We start from the raw sequence: 12,582 nt of genomic DNA on the forward strand, positions 1-12,582 counted from the left end.
CTCCCTCTTCCTCTGCCTTTCTCCCCAATCACTCACTGTCTTATAAATAAATAAATCTTTGTTTAAAAACAAAAAAGGAAATGCTAATGCATTACTTACGGGGTCCAGGGGTTTGGATCGTGCCCAGGTCATCACCGTGGATACTAAAATAAATACCTTGTGCTTCTCAAAGTGGCTGACTTCTTCATTCAGTGCTGTAGGGCCAGAAAGTAGAGCAGTTATATGTACCCACAAAGACCTTGTTTTCCCCATCATGTGTGGGACTTGAAATTAAGATGGGTGTCACCTCTGTGCTTCCCCGACTGGTCCCCCTGCCCTCACGGGTCTTGGCATTCTCCCTCCAGCCACCCGACCTCTACTGAGCCCGGGCTCCCAGGATTAACCCTCTTTCCTGCCTCCTGGTTGTAGCAGTGTGATTTCACTTTTGGGGGTGGCCAGTGGCCATCGCTGGCATGGACTAGAACACTTTACGGCCCTTCCTTCATCCTTACCGTTATGACACATGTACTACTATTATTTCTGTTTTGCAGATCAGGGAACTGGGGTGCAGTTTGCCCAGAGGCATGGAGGAGAGGTGGGGGGCACAGTCCGATCCCAGCAGCCTGGTTGCAAAGGCCGTGCTCTCCCCACTATGCCGCGTGTGGAATGGAGCAGGGGGCCCTAGCAAGGCTGGGGCTGGGGCCGCAAAGGCCCCAAATCTGAAAGTAAGACCCCCTGACGGTTTCACCTAAAGCAGTCCTGTGTAGCTTGCGCCACTGTGGAAGGAAGTAATTTGGGGGGTTTCACATTCCCCCTGGCCTGGGGGGTGGGCAGCCCATGCTGCGGTCGCCGTGGGCCGTGGCCAGAGGGCTTGGGTACAGCAGGAATGGCTGATTATGAACATTCTGTAGGGATCGGAATTGAGAACAGTGGTGGATGGAAGGATGAACATTGGACTTCTAAAGGGTTTGTCACCTCTAGGGGAGGAGGGGGTGGGCCCTCCACACACTGAAGCATTAAATCTCTTTAAATACTTTCGGCATGTGATCCCATTAAAATATTTTTCATGACATATAATTTTCCAGAGGAAAAAAAATCTAAAGGGAGCTAATTAAATTGTCAGAGGAGCTAAGTGACACGATTGTCATGGTACATTTTTAGTCTCAGGAGCTGATTCCCTAAAGAAGCAAAACAATAAAAGGCTGATACCCTGAATCCAATGAACGTGTGGAGTCCGGCCCTAAGGTGAGAAAGCATTACTGAATTAAGTCTGAGAACACGATGTCCATGTATTAATCTCTGACTCAAGTGTTAATTTTAGTTCCATTTTCATTCTATTAACAAAAATGGCTTCTTCAATTTCATTTTGCCCTTTTGCCCTTTTGGCTCTACTATGCTTCAGACTGGCCTAGTTTGTGACTGTTTGGCCCACTTAGAGATCCTCAAAGTGGGTTATCCTTTCATTTGTGATCATTTTAATGGGTCTAAAATAATCTCCTTGTTCACTTGGAACAAGCACATTTTATCCTTATGTGCAAATGGCTTCTCTTAATCCTAACACTTGCTTCCTTTCTCTTGTGTCATCTTGTCTTCCTTGGAGAGCATCTGTGAGAAGCAAGGTAGGAGAATCCTTTTCAATTAAAAACATTTTAAAATTACTTAATAACACATTATTAAGAAGTAAGACATAGATCCTTTGCAAAAACAAAAAACGAAAAACAAAAAACCCTGGTGGCTCAGTCGTTAAGCGTCTGCCTTCAGCTCAGGTTGTGATCCCAGGGTCCTGAGGTCGAAACCCCAGCTCCGTGTCGGGCTCCCTGCTCGGTGGAGAGCCTGCTTCTCTCTCTCCCTCTGCCCCCTCACCCTGCACTGCTTGTGCTCTCTCTCTCTCACTCTCGCTCTATCTCAAATAAATAAATAAAAATCTTAAAAAAAAACCCACAACGAACAAACATACAAAAAAAGCCCCAAACAAAAACCAAACCCCAAATCTAAGCTTGTGCACATCAAGTAAAAGGACAAAATTCTTCTTTTTTTTTAAAAAGATTTTATTTATTTATTAGAGAGACAGAGAGAGCACAAGCAGGGGGAGTGAGAGAGGGAGAAGCAGGCTCCTTGCTGATCACGGAGCCCAATGTGGGGCTCGATCCCAGGACCCTGGGATCATGATCTGAGCCGAAGGCAGACGCTCAAACGACTGAGCCACCCAGGCGCCCCTAGGACAAAATGCTTGAAGCCCCACCAGGCCCACGTCTACCCCACCCCCAGGTGACCCTGATGGCAGGCTGAAGGCCTCTGGCTATTACTTTCTTGCGGACACAAACACTCTGTTTTTCCAAAATGAGGTAAGACAGTTAAAACCTTTCCCCCAAATAGAGAGGAAAAATTTTCTTAGTTATTTAAAGCTCTTCATTAGAATGAAGAAGGAAGGCAGTAAAACCCACACCATATTAAAGCTCATGAAGGGAGTTGCTGTGTCAAAGTCTGGGAAAGCATTATGTCCCCTCGAGGGGCAGTGGGGGCTCCTAAGAGGAGCTGCAGCTCATCTGTCACAGCAGGAGGGCAGTGGCTAAGGTCTAAAATCCATAATCAAAGGACATCCGTGCAAGCATTTTTATGCATTAAAAGGTACAAGTGGGTTAAATGAGGTTCCTTTTGGGGCACAGGGATGGAGTGGAAGGGAAATGCAAGGAATCGTAGCTTTTTATTCTAAGCTCTACTGTGCTTTTTATTTTGTTTTATTTAAAGATTTATTTACTTATTTTAGAGAAAGAGAAATAGAGAGCACAAGGGCGCCTGGGTGGCTCAGTCGTTAAGCGTCTGCCTTCGGCTCAGGTCATGATCCCTGAGTCCTGGGATCGAGTCCCGCATCGGGCTCCCTGCTCAGCGGGAAGCCTGCTTCTCCCTCTGCCTGTCTCTCTCTGTCTCTTATGAATAAATAAATAAAATCTTAAAAAAAAAAAAAGGGGGGGCGCCTGGGTGGCTCAGTCGGTTAAACGTCTGCCTTCGGCTCAGGTCATGATCCCGGGGTCCTGGGATCGAGTCCCACGTCGGGCTCCCTGCTCGGCGGGGAGTCTGCTTCTCCCTCTGCCTCTCCCAGCCGCTCTGCCTAGTTGTGCTCGCTCTATCTCTCTGTCAAATAAGTAAAATCTTAAAAAAAAAAGAGAGAGAGAGAGAGCACGAGTGGGAGCGGCAGAGGGAGAGGGAGAATCTGAAGCCGACTCTGCCCTGTGTGTGAGCCCGATGCGGGGCTCGATCTCCCAACCCTGAGATCACACCTGAGCTGAAATTAAGACTCAGATGCTTAACTGACTGTGCCACCCAGGTGCCCCAGCCCTACTGTGCTTTTTAATTTTAAAAACATATCCCAGGGGTTATTTCAGAAAAAAATGTTTAAGCATTGCAAGTATACATTATATAGAAACATCAATTTTCAAAGCCTGACAAAATAAGAACTCAATAAATGTTAGCTCTGATTGTGATTTTAAATGGTGCAATTATTTTAGAAGGTGCAATTATACATCATCTGTAAATATTTGCAAAGGGACAAAATGCAGATAGTTGGCTTTTCAGAAAAGCTCTGCTTCAAAAGATGATACGATGTTCATGTTTTTGATTTGTTTCTCACTGGATGAAATGTAGGCGCAAAGTTATAAAAGAGAAATCAAACATTCTAAACTCCTGAGGAATCCCACACATCCAACACACAGTACTTTTCCATCATTTCTCTGAGTATGGTACGGGCATTCCTGAGGCTGCATTCCATTTCTTTGAATTTAAGCCAAAATATTGCTTTGCTGCTGATTTTATTCAAGCGTTGGCAAAGTAGTGCCTCTTTTTATAAATAAAGTTTTATTGGAACCTAGCCCATCATTTACATATTGTCTATGGCTACGTTCTTGCTACAACAGCACAGTAGTTGGCACGAATAGCCAACAATATTTACTCTTCGGCCCTTTACAGAAAATTTGTTGACCTCTGTTCTAATCTGCCTGAAACAAAAATACTGATGTGAAAAAAATATCGAAATGTAAGGCGCTCTGTGTCTTTTTGGCTGTCCTGCTAGTCTAGGATGGTGATTCAAATAAGCTGATAAGCTTTCTCCTTTTCTCCCGACTTAATTGAGAGATGAATCGTAACAGCCCCAAATTGCTAAACGTCACCCTGTTCTCTTAGACCTGCGGTCCTTAGAGTTCATTACAGTTTTGAAAGCATTCCAAACATGCAAGCATTCTCCCCGAGCCCTCAGCCCTCGCTGATGTCATGTCGCACTTGTTGAACTGAATCAAATCCTCACAAAAATCAGTCCTCCCCTCTTTATTAAAGGCACCATCCATCTCTTGATACCCTTCTTGTGAACCTGCCATCCTCTGCCCTGCATTAACGTTCCTCGTGTGCGCTTCAGCTCTTCCGTGGGACCGCAGGGACCTTGGGGTATAATCTCTGTCTCATTTGTCTTTGTATCTTCCCAATGCACTTCAACCCCGTCTCCTTAAGCAGTGCCTGTAGTATGAATACAGGCTGAATTTTGAAAGTTACCGTTTCTTTTCACGATTAAAAATATTCTATTCTGGGGCGCCTGGGTGGCTCAGTCCTTAAGCGTCTGCCTTTGGCTCAGGTCATGATCCCAGGGTCCTGGGATCGAGCCCCGCATCGGGCTCCCTGCTCAGTAGGGAGTCTGCTTCTCCCTCTCCCTCTGCTGCTCCCCCTGCTTGTGTTCCCTCTCTGTGCTTGTGTTCCCTCTCTGGCTCTGTCAAATAAATAAATAAAATGTTTAAAAAAAATTCTATTCTGCGGGAGCACGCATTTTTTAATGAATTCAACAAGGGGGCCATTAAGTCTCAGGTGGCTCTAAGGCCATAGCAGTTCCCATAAGCAAACCAAAACCTAGGTCTGTAAATGCCGCAAGGTTAGAAAATCAAAACTAAGGACCACCAATCACGACAGTGACTAGGCCCTTCCAGGTCAGGCAAATGCTTCAGCCATAGCCAATCAAATAATGTCCTTGCTTTGCTCTGTAGGGCCTGCCCCTGGCTCCTGTTGGTGGAGCGCTCCTAACCATTTCCAACGTGGCGAGCTCTCGTGAATCCGTTTTTGCTCAGATAAACTCCTGAAGATTTTCCTAGGCCTCAGCTTATCTTTAACACGATCCAAAGGCATTTTCATCAGCCTGATCTCATTTCACGTTTCATCTTCCATATCGGATCGGTTTCCCCCTGGCAGTAATTTGCCTCGTGGTCATTAGGTGGTTCTAAAGGTAAGGAAGTTGCGCAAAAGTGCCACTTTTGGAGAAAGAGAGCGATTCACTGACCAGAGACTGCCCAGATGGCCTCTTCTGCTTGCTGTGGGTTCTCAGTGATGTTATAAATGATGACGTCACACTCCAGGAGGCGCATGAGAAGGTCTCCTCTAGAGATGTTCTGAAAAAGAGAGTTGATAGTCATTTGTTGTGAGCAGCTAACCTTAATATTTAGCTGGAATGACACTTTCCAAATGAGATATACTGCAGATGAAGTGTCCTACAGGAAACATTTGCAGGATTTCTATTTAAAATGAAATTTTGGCTCTCTTCTGTGTGTAGTTTCCAAGTAACAAATAAGTTTATGGAAATAGCTGGGAACAGATGATTAAAAAATTGCATAATGATCTTAGGTACTATTTCTGCATGCTGTTTAAACCCCAATTCAGAAGGGAAGAATTACAACACACTGAAAGAAAATGTGTGAGGCATTCGAAACTAACTCCAACTCTGCGCAAGATTATTCGAGCCATTATATATCGTGAATCACTCACAAGGGCTGATGAGTGATTAATGCGGATTGTTTCAGAATCCTCAAGATGGAATTAATCGGTCCTCTTTGTAGATGTAGGGTGCCTTATTACAGTTGACAGTTGGGAATATTTTAAAAATACGGAAACTTTTAGTGGGTAAAGATATAAAATTCTTACATTAGACAAAAGTAACTTTGGTGATTGTCTTGTTTTAAATAGTTATTCCTTCCTGTGTGGATGTCGGCAGGTTTCCTAGGAGTGCCCTACCTGGGGCGGGTATTATGATAACCATCAGAGGACCCTGCATTTCCAAATCAGGATTTGCATTCGCTGTTAGTCCAGATATCCTGAGGGGCAGATATTCCCCACAGTTCCTTGACCAGTTGCATTAAAGCAAAACATTTCAGGTCAGACGTGATCTCTTACCACATAACTTGGTTAAAGAACAAAAGCAAAGTGAGTGCCTATCCATATAGGGAGGACTACCCTGGCAGGGTTAATGCATCCCTGTTAAACCCAACCGTGCAGACGGCCAGTTTCCGCAGCCCGGTTCCCTACGGCCTTTGGCGTCCAGCTGTAGTCATTTCCGAGGGCTGTCACTTACTGTCACAAACTGAATGGCTTAAATAACAGAAATTCATGTTCCACAGTCTGGAGGCTACAAATGTTGCTGTTTGTGATTATAAGCCTCGGGACTGTTGCTGTCTGGCTGCCAGCCTGAGGCTGAAGTCACCCTTACGGGGAGGCAGAGCCCAGGAAGGGGCAGGAAAAGCAGCAGCAGCCCCTGGATCACGCCAGCCCTGAAACTGCATCTTCCTTGAGACCACCAGCCACATACACTGAAGAATTTCTTTATTTGCAAAGCCAGTTTGTGTTGCCACACTTCCCTAGCGCTTGCAGCCCCCAAACAGCCCAAAGTGATATAGAGAGCAAGGTCCTTAATAAAAATGAGGCATCTAAAAGGCAGAGGGGTTTTGCAGAGGAGTGTGATAAATTTAATTTGGGGCATATTGATTCAGAAGTGCCGGCAGGACTTCTGGGGGGGACGCACTAGAGGGCAGCTGGATTTGGAGGTCAACAGGGTTGGCGACAGATTTGAAAGGCATTAGCTCCTGTGGGGGAGCTCAAGCCATAGGACTGGATAAGATTGAGGAAGGACATCCATTAAGAGAAAGGAGGGGGCTCTGGGGAAAACAGCATTTAAAGGGAGCCTCAGATGAACAAGAGAAGTGAGGCTGTGGAGGCTGCAGAAGGGGGAAGGAGACTTTCCCCTGGGAAGCCAGGGAAGACAGGACTTTGGGAATTAGGAGCTCCGTGGTGACACTGGCCAGGGCATTTCCTGTGATGCGGTGGGGGCAGAGTCTGCTGGCACGGGACTCCCAAGTGGCCGGGAGGGCAGGAGTGAGGCTGGCGAATGTGGCAGTGGTGGCCCGGGCCCGGGGGTAGCCAGCAGGGAGGCCACATGCAGTGTTTTCGACACTTGGAAAGATGTGAGCATGGAGTACGTGGATAGGCGGAAAGAAAGAAGCCAGTAGTGGGCAAAGCCCCTGGAGAGTGTGAAAGCGGGTAAGTGGTGGAGAAAGTTTCCTCGGATGGCGGGAGGGGACTTGTTCATTCATTTCACAAGTGTTTTATTGAGGGCTACTTTCTGCCAGTCGATGTGCTCGGGGCCAAAGATGCACAGATGAGCAGGAGAAAAAGTCAGGTGCGGTGTCTTTTCTCAAGGGGCTGATAGTTGTAGTCCGGGCCACCCACCAGAGACAGACAATAACCATGAAGTGTGACAGGTGTGATGATGTAGGCAGGTAAAGGTGCTATGGGAGTCAAAGAAAAGAGCTCAGTATTGAAACAGGGAGTGTCGAAGTAGAAATCACTGAGGGCTTCCTAGAGGAGGTGACATCCTGAGTCAAATCCTGATAGATGACTAGGACTGGGTGGGGTTGGAAGAGGAAAGGCTGTTGCAGGGTGCGATGTGTGCAAAGCTGTACCGTAGGGTCTGAAGAGCGGCAGGCAGGGTGATGAGAGGGATGCCCCTCTCGGAGGTAGGCAAATGTCGCAGGGTGAGGATTGGGTAGCACGTGTCACCGGGGAAGCAGTGAAACGTAAGCTAGAGAAACGTAAAGATGCGTGGAAATTAAGATGGACATGCTAGGGCTTCAGCAAAGCTTGACTTTAAACTGAACACGTTTTTCTCTTCTTCATTCTTGAAGCCTCCCCCTCCCCTCTCACTTGCTTTTCGGTAGAATCCTTTGTTCCAGGAACTGGACATCGATATTGACATCCTGGGGACCTCAGTGTATCCTTAGTAACGGAGACGCGGATGGCCGGATGGCGGGGCCGGGCCAGGCAGGAGACCACCCTGAAGACGGGAAGGGCGAGGATGACAGTACCAAATGGACTCCGCGAAACCACTCGGATCCTGTATTTTCTTGTAAAACCTCTCAGCCTTTTCCCCCCGGGGTGAGTCTGCAGTGTTTGGTTTTTTGTTTTGTTTTGTTTTTTTCCAAGTTTTTATTTAAATTCCACTTAGTTAACATACAGTGTAATATTAATTTCATTTGTTGAATTTAGTGATTCATCACTTACACATAATACCCAGAGCTAATCCTAACAAGCACTCTCCTTGATACCCATCACCCATCTAGCCCATCCCCCGACCCACTTCCTCTTTAGCAACCCTGTTTGTTCTCTATTGTTGAGAGTCTCTTACGGTTTGCTTCCCTCTCTTTTTTTTTTTCTTGCCATATAGTCATCTGTTTTGTTTCCTAAATTCCACCTAGGTGTGAAATCATTTGGTATTTGTCTATGACTGACTTGTTTCACTTAGCATAATACCCTCCGGTTCCATCCACGTCAATGTAAATGGTAGGTATTCTTCCTTTCTGATGGCTGAGTAATATTCCATTGTATACATATACCACATCTTCTTTATCCATTCATCTGTTGATGGACATCTTGGCTCTTTCCACAGTTTGGCTATTGTGGACGTTGCTGCTATAAACATTGGGATGCGTGTGCCCCTTCGGATCCCTACATTCGTATCTTTGGGGTAAATACCCAGTAGTGCAATTGCTGGGTCATGACGTAGCTCTATTTTTGACTTTTTGAGGAACCTCCATACTGTTTTCCACAGTGGCTGCGCCACTTTGCATTTCCACCAACAGTGTAAGAGGGCTCCCCTTTCTCCCCATTCTCTCCAACATTTGTTGTTTCCTGAGTTGTTCGTTTTAGCCATTCTGACAGATGTGAGGTGGTATCTCATCGTGGTTTTGATCTGTATTGCCCTGATGATGAGCGAAGTTCAGCATCTTTTCATGTGTCTGTTAGCCATCTGTATGTCGTCTTCGGAAAAATGTCTATTCTGTCTTCTGCCCATTTTTTAACTGGAAGGGTCTGCAGTTGTGAAGGCATTAGCCTGCTGCAGCCTCCTTTGCTGGGCAAAGTATCAAAACTGTCATTCCTCTTTATCCCCAAACTCTGTCTTCGTGTTATATTTCAGCTCCAGAGCACACAGGTGGGTTTTCCACAACAGAAGCACTGTTTCTCATTAAGACAGCAACATAATGATATGTTATTACTGAGTGGCTTATTACCAAAGGAGGTTTCTCTTTCACAGAGGTGAGCACCCACCACGGCCCAGGGTTGTTGGGGAATGGAGGGTAGAATGCATTTTAAACACAGCTTAGAAAAAAAATTTTTAGGGGGGGTGCCAAGGGAGAGGGAGAGAGAGAATCTTTTTTTTTTTTAAAGATTTTATTTATTTATTTGAGAGAGAGAGAGAACGAGAGATAGAAAGCACGAGAGGGAAGAGGGTCAGAGGGAGAAGCAGACTCCCTGCTGAGCAGGAAGCCCGATGTGGGACTCGATCCCGGGACTCCGGGATCATGACCTGAGCCGAAGGCAGTCGCCTAACCAACTGAGCCACCCAGGCGCCCGGGAGAGAGAGAATCTTAAGCAGGCTCTGCACACAGCACAGAGCCCGACGTGGGGCTCGATCTCACAACCCTGAATCATGACCCAAGTCGAAATCAAGAGTCGGACGCTTAACTGACTGAGCCACCCAGGTGCCCAAAGTTTAGAAATTTTATGAGTCTGAAATACAGATTAGATCCATCCCTTCTAAGAAAATCTAATTTAAATTCTTTGCTCCAGGCAAGGCACATTTAAAGTGGAGACAATGATTTTTCTCCATCAGAGGAGAAAGACCTGCCTCGACCTGCCTGCCCCTCACCTTCTCCCTGTCCATGTTTGCGGGAGAAGGAGAAGCAAAGAATAAGAGCGCACTGTGGGGCACCTGGGTGGCTCAGTCGGTTGGGTGTCTGCCTTCGGTTCGGGTCATGATCCCAGGATTCTGGGATCGAGTCCCTTATCGGGCACCCTGCTCAGCGGGAAGCCTGCTTCTCCCTCTCCCACTCCCCCTGCTTGTGTTCCCTCTCTCACTGTCTCTCTCTCTGTCAAATAAATAAATAAAATCTTAAAAACAAAAAAGAAGAAGTAGAAGAAGAGCACATTGTGAAGGTGTTGGAGCTCGAGGTGACTCTGCCCTTGGTCTATTCTTAGCAAAAGCCACCCGGACTTACACTGTATGTCTCCACGGCAAAGTCGGGCTGGACGCTTTCGAGCTTGGAGAGCGTGCCCACAATCTGGAAGGTGCCTTCCTTCAGTTTGGCTGATGCGGCTTCCAGCATGGTTGATTTATTTTCATCTTCTTCTTCCTCTTCTTCTGTAATTTCTTCAAGGGAAGCCCCGACTACACAGTTAGACAGAAACTGCAAGAAAACATAAATTTACTAAGAAAATACTAAGAACAACGTAGAGTGAGGGCAGTCAGTGAAAGGATTCTAAAAACTGAAGTTTCTGGAGGGCTTGCTAGAGGTACCAGACGCGCACAGCCAGTGGGTTATACAGTGGTGGTAGTTCACTGAAATTAGCAATAACCATGGTAACACAGTGAGGTGGGTACTATTATGATGCTCTGTTTTCTAGATGAGGAACCCAGGCTCAGAGAGCTTAAGGGGTGTAGCAAGCATATGTGGCAGGGCAGGGCTGCAGTCACCATGTTGGTCTTGCCTAATAGAAATGGAGAAATGTCATGCTATCCTCTCTGGTAAATTAAACCGGCTAGCAGCCCCATTAAACAGAAGTAAAAGGAAACCAGTGAAATGAATTTAAATAATGTTTCATTTAACCCAACAGATTCAAAATATTACTAATTTCACATGTAATCCATATAAAATTATTAATTAGATCTTTTATATTCCTTTTTGCTTATACTAAGTCTTTGAAATTCAGTGTGCCTTTTACACTGAGGGCGGGCACACCTCCATCTGGACTTGCCACATTGAAATGTTCTATAGCCGCAAGTGGCCAGTGGCTACCTTATTGAAGAACGAAATAGAATCAAGTTGGCAAAAAACAAACAAACAAACAAAAACAAACCAAAACAAACAAAATCCAAAGAGGGGCGCCTGGGTGGCTCAGTCTGTTAGGTGTCTGACTCTTGATTTCAGGTCAGGTCATGCTCTCAGGGTCATGAGATCCAGTCCTCCACTGGGCTCTTTGCTGAGCATGGAGCCTGCTTAAGAGTCTCTCTCTTGGGGCGCCTGGGTGGCTCAGTTGGTCAAGCGACCGACTTCGGCTCAGGTCATGATCCTGGAGTCCCAGGACCAAGTCCCGCATCGGGCTCCCTGCTCAGCGGGGAGTCTGCTTCTCCCTCTGACCTTCCCCCGTCTCATGTAGTCTCTCTCTCTCTCATTCTCTCTCTCAAATAAATAAATAAAATCTTTAAAAAAAGAAAAAGAGTCTCTCTCTTTCTCTCTCCCTCTGCCCCTCCCCCATCACCTTGCTAGCTCATGCTCTCTCTCTCAAAAAAACAAAAAAACAATTTTTATTTTAATTTACATGCTAAACATATGTAAGTAGTCATGACATTATCACACCTTGGGAGGAAAGACATACAAAAAAACCCCAAACAAACCAGAAGTCCCACCTGATTTATTTTGATAACAGTCATTTCGAGTTAGTAATGCAAGCTTGTCAGGTTCAACCACTTATGGGACTCTATTTCTACCAAGTATGTCATATATATTTTCATTTCTCTCTCAAACATACACAGTCAATTTTATTACCCCATTTCACAGTTGAGGACATTGATGCCCGGCTCTAAGGAACTTGCCCAAGATTGCATGGGCAGGGAGGGGTGCAGTCGGACCTCCTGATCCCCAAGGCGGCACATGGACCCCACGGCCACCCGGCTCCCCTCCAGGGATGAGTTGGGGGGGCGGGGACAGGGGGCAGGTGGCTTTGCCCAGCTGGGCGGGGAGACTGAAGACTAGAGACCCAGCCTCCATTTCTTTTATATGCTTCATATTCTCAGTCCCATGTTGCTTGGTATGGAGAACAGTAATTCCCTAAAATTTCAGAACTAGACGTCCAGGTGAGTCAAGGAATAAGCAAAAAATTCTGTTATTGATAAGCTTTTGGAAAAGATCTCTACAAACTAAAAGAAAATCTTTTGTTCTAAAAATATCATGCTGTAGGGGCACCTGGGTGGCTCAGATGGTTAAACAGCTGCCTTCGGCTCGGGTCGTGGTCCCAGGGTGCTGGGAGGAGTCCCGCATCGGGCTCCTGGCTCAGCGGGGAGCCTGCTTCTCCCTCTCCCTCTGCCTCTAGCCCTGCTCATGCTCTCTCTCTCTCTCTCTCTCTCTGTATCTGTGTCTCAAATGAATAAACAAAATCTTTAAAAAAAAATATTATGCTGTAAAAAAATAACCAGAGCTCAAAAGGAGTAGAGAAAAAGGTTAAATTCTCTTGCCTAATCTCAATCACGTC

General features: G+C 46.1%; 1 protein-coding gene across 3 annotated transcripts in view; it reads right to left on the reverse strand.

Moving 5' to 3' along the window:
* Nucleotides 1-12,582, reverse strand: part of AK7 (adenylate kinase 7) — a 63,800-nt gene that overhangs the window by 48,236 nt on the left and 2,982 nt on the right. For 2 of the 3 annotated variants that reach the window (XM_027570229.1, XM_027570228.1), the window contains exons 2-4: nucleotides 10,332-10,520; nucleotides 5,291-5,399; nucleotides 100-194 (exon numbers count right to left, since the gene is read on the reverse strand). In XM_027570229.1, the coding sequence (XP_027426030.1) occupies nucleotides 100-194; nucleotides 5,291-5,399; nucleotides 10,332-10,520 (393 nt within the window). Of the gene's footprint in view, nucleotides 1-99; nucleotides 195-491; nucleotides 701-5,290; nucleotides 5,400-10,331; nucleotides 10,521-12,582 lie in introns of those variants that run through there. The other variant, XM_027570230.2, reaches the window with a different exon arrangement.

The sequence above is a fragment of the Zalophus californianus genome, chromosome 6 (assembly GCF_009762305.2).
Source record: "Zalophus californianus isolate mZalCal1 chromosome 6, mZalCal1.pri.v2, whole genome shotgun sequence".
NCBI lineage: Eukaryota > Metazoa > Chordata > Mammalia > Carnivora > Otariidae > Zalophus > Zalophus californianus.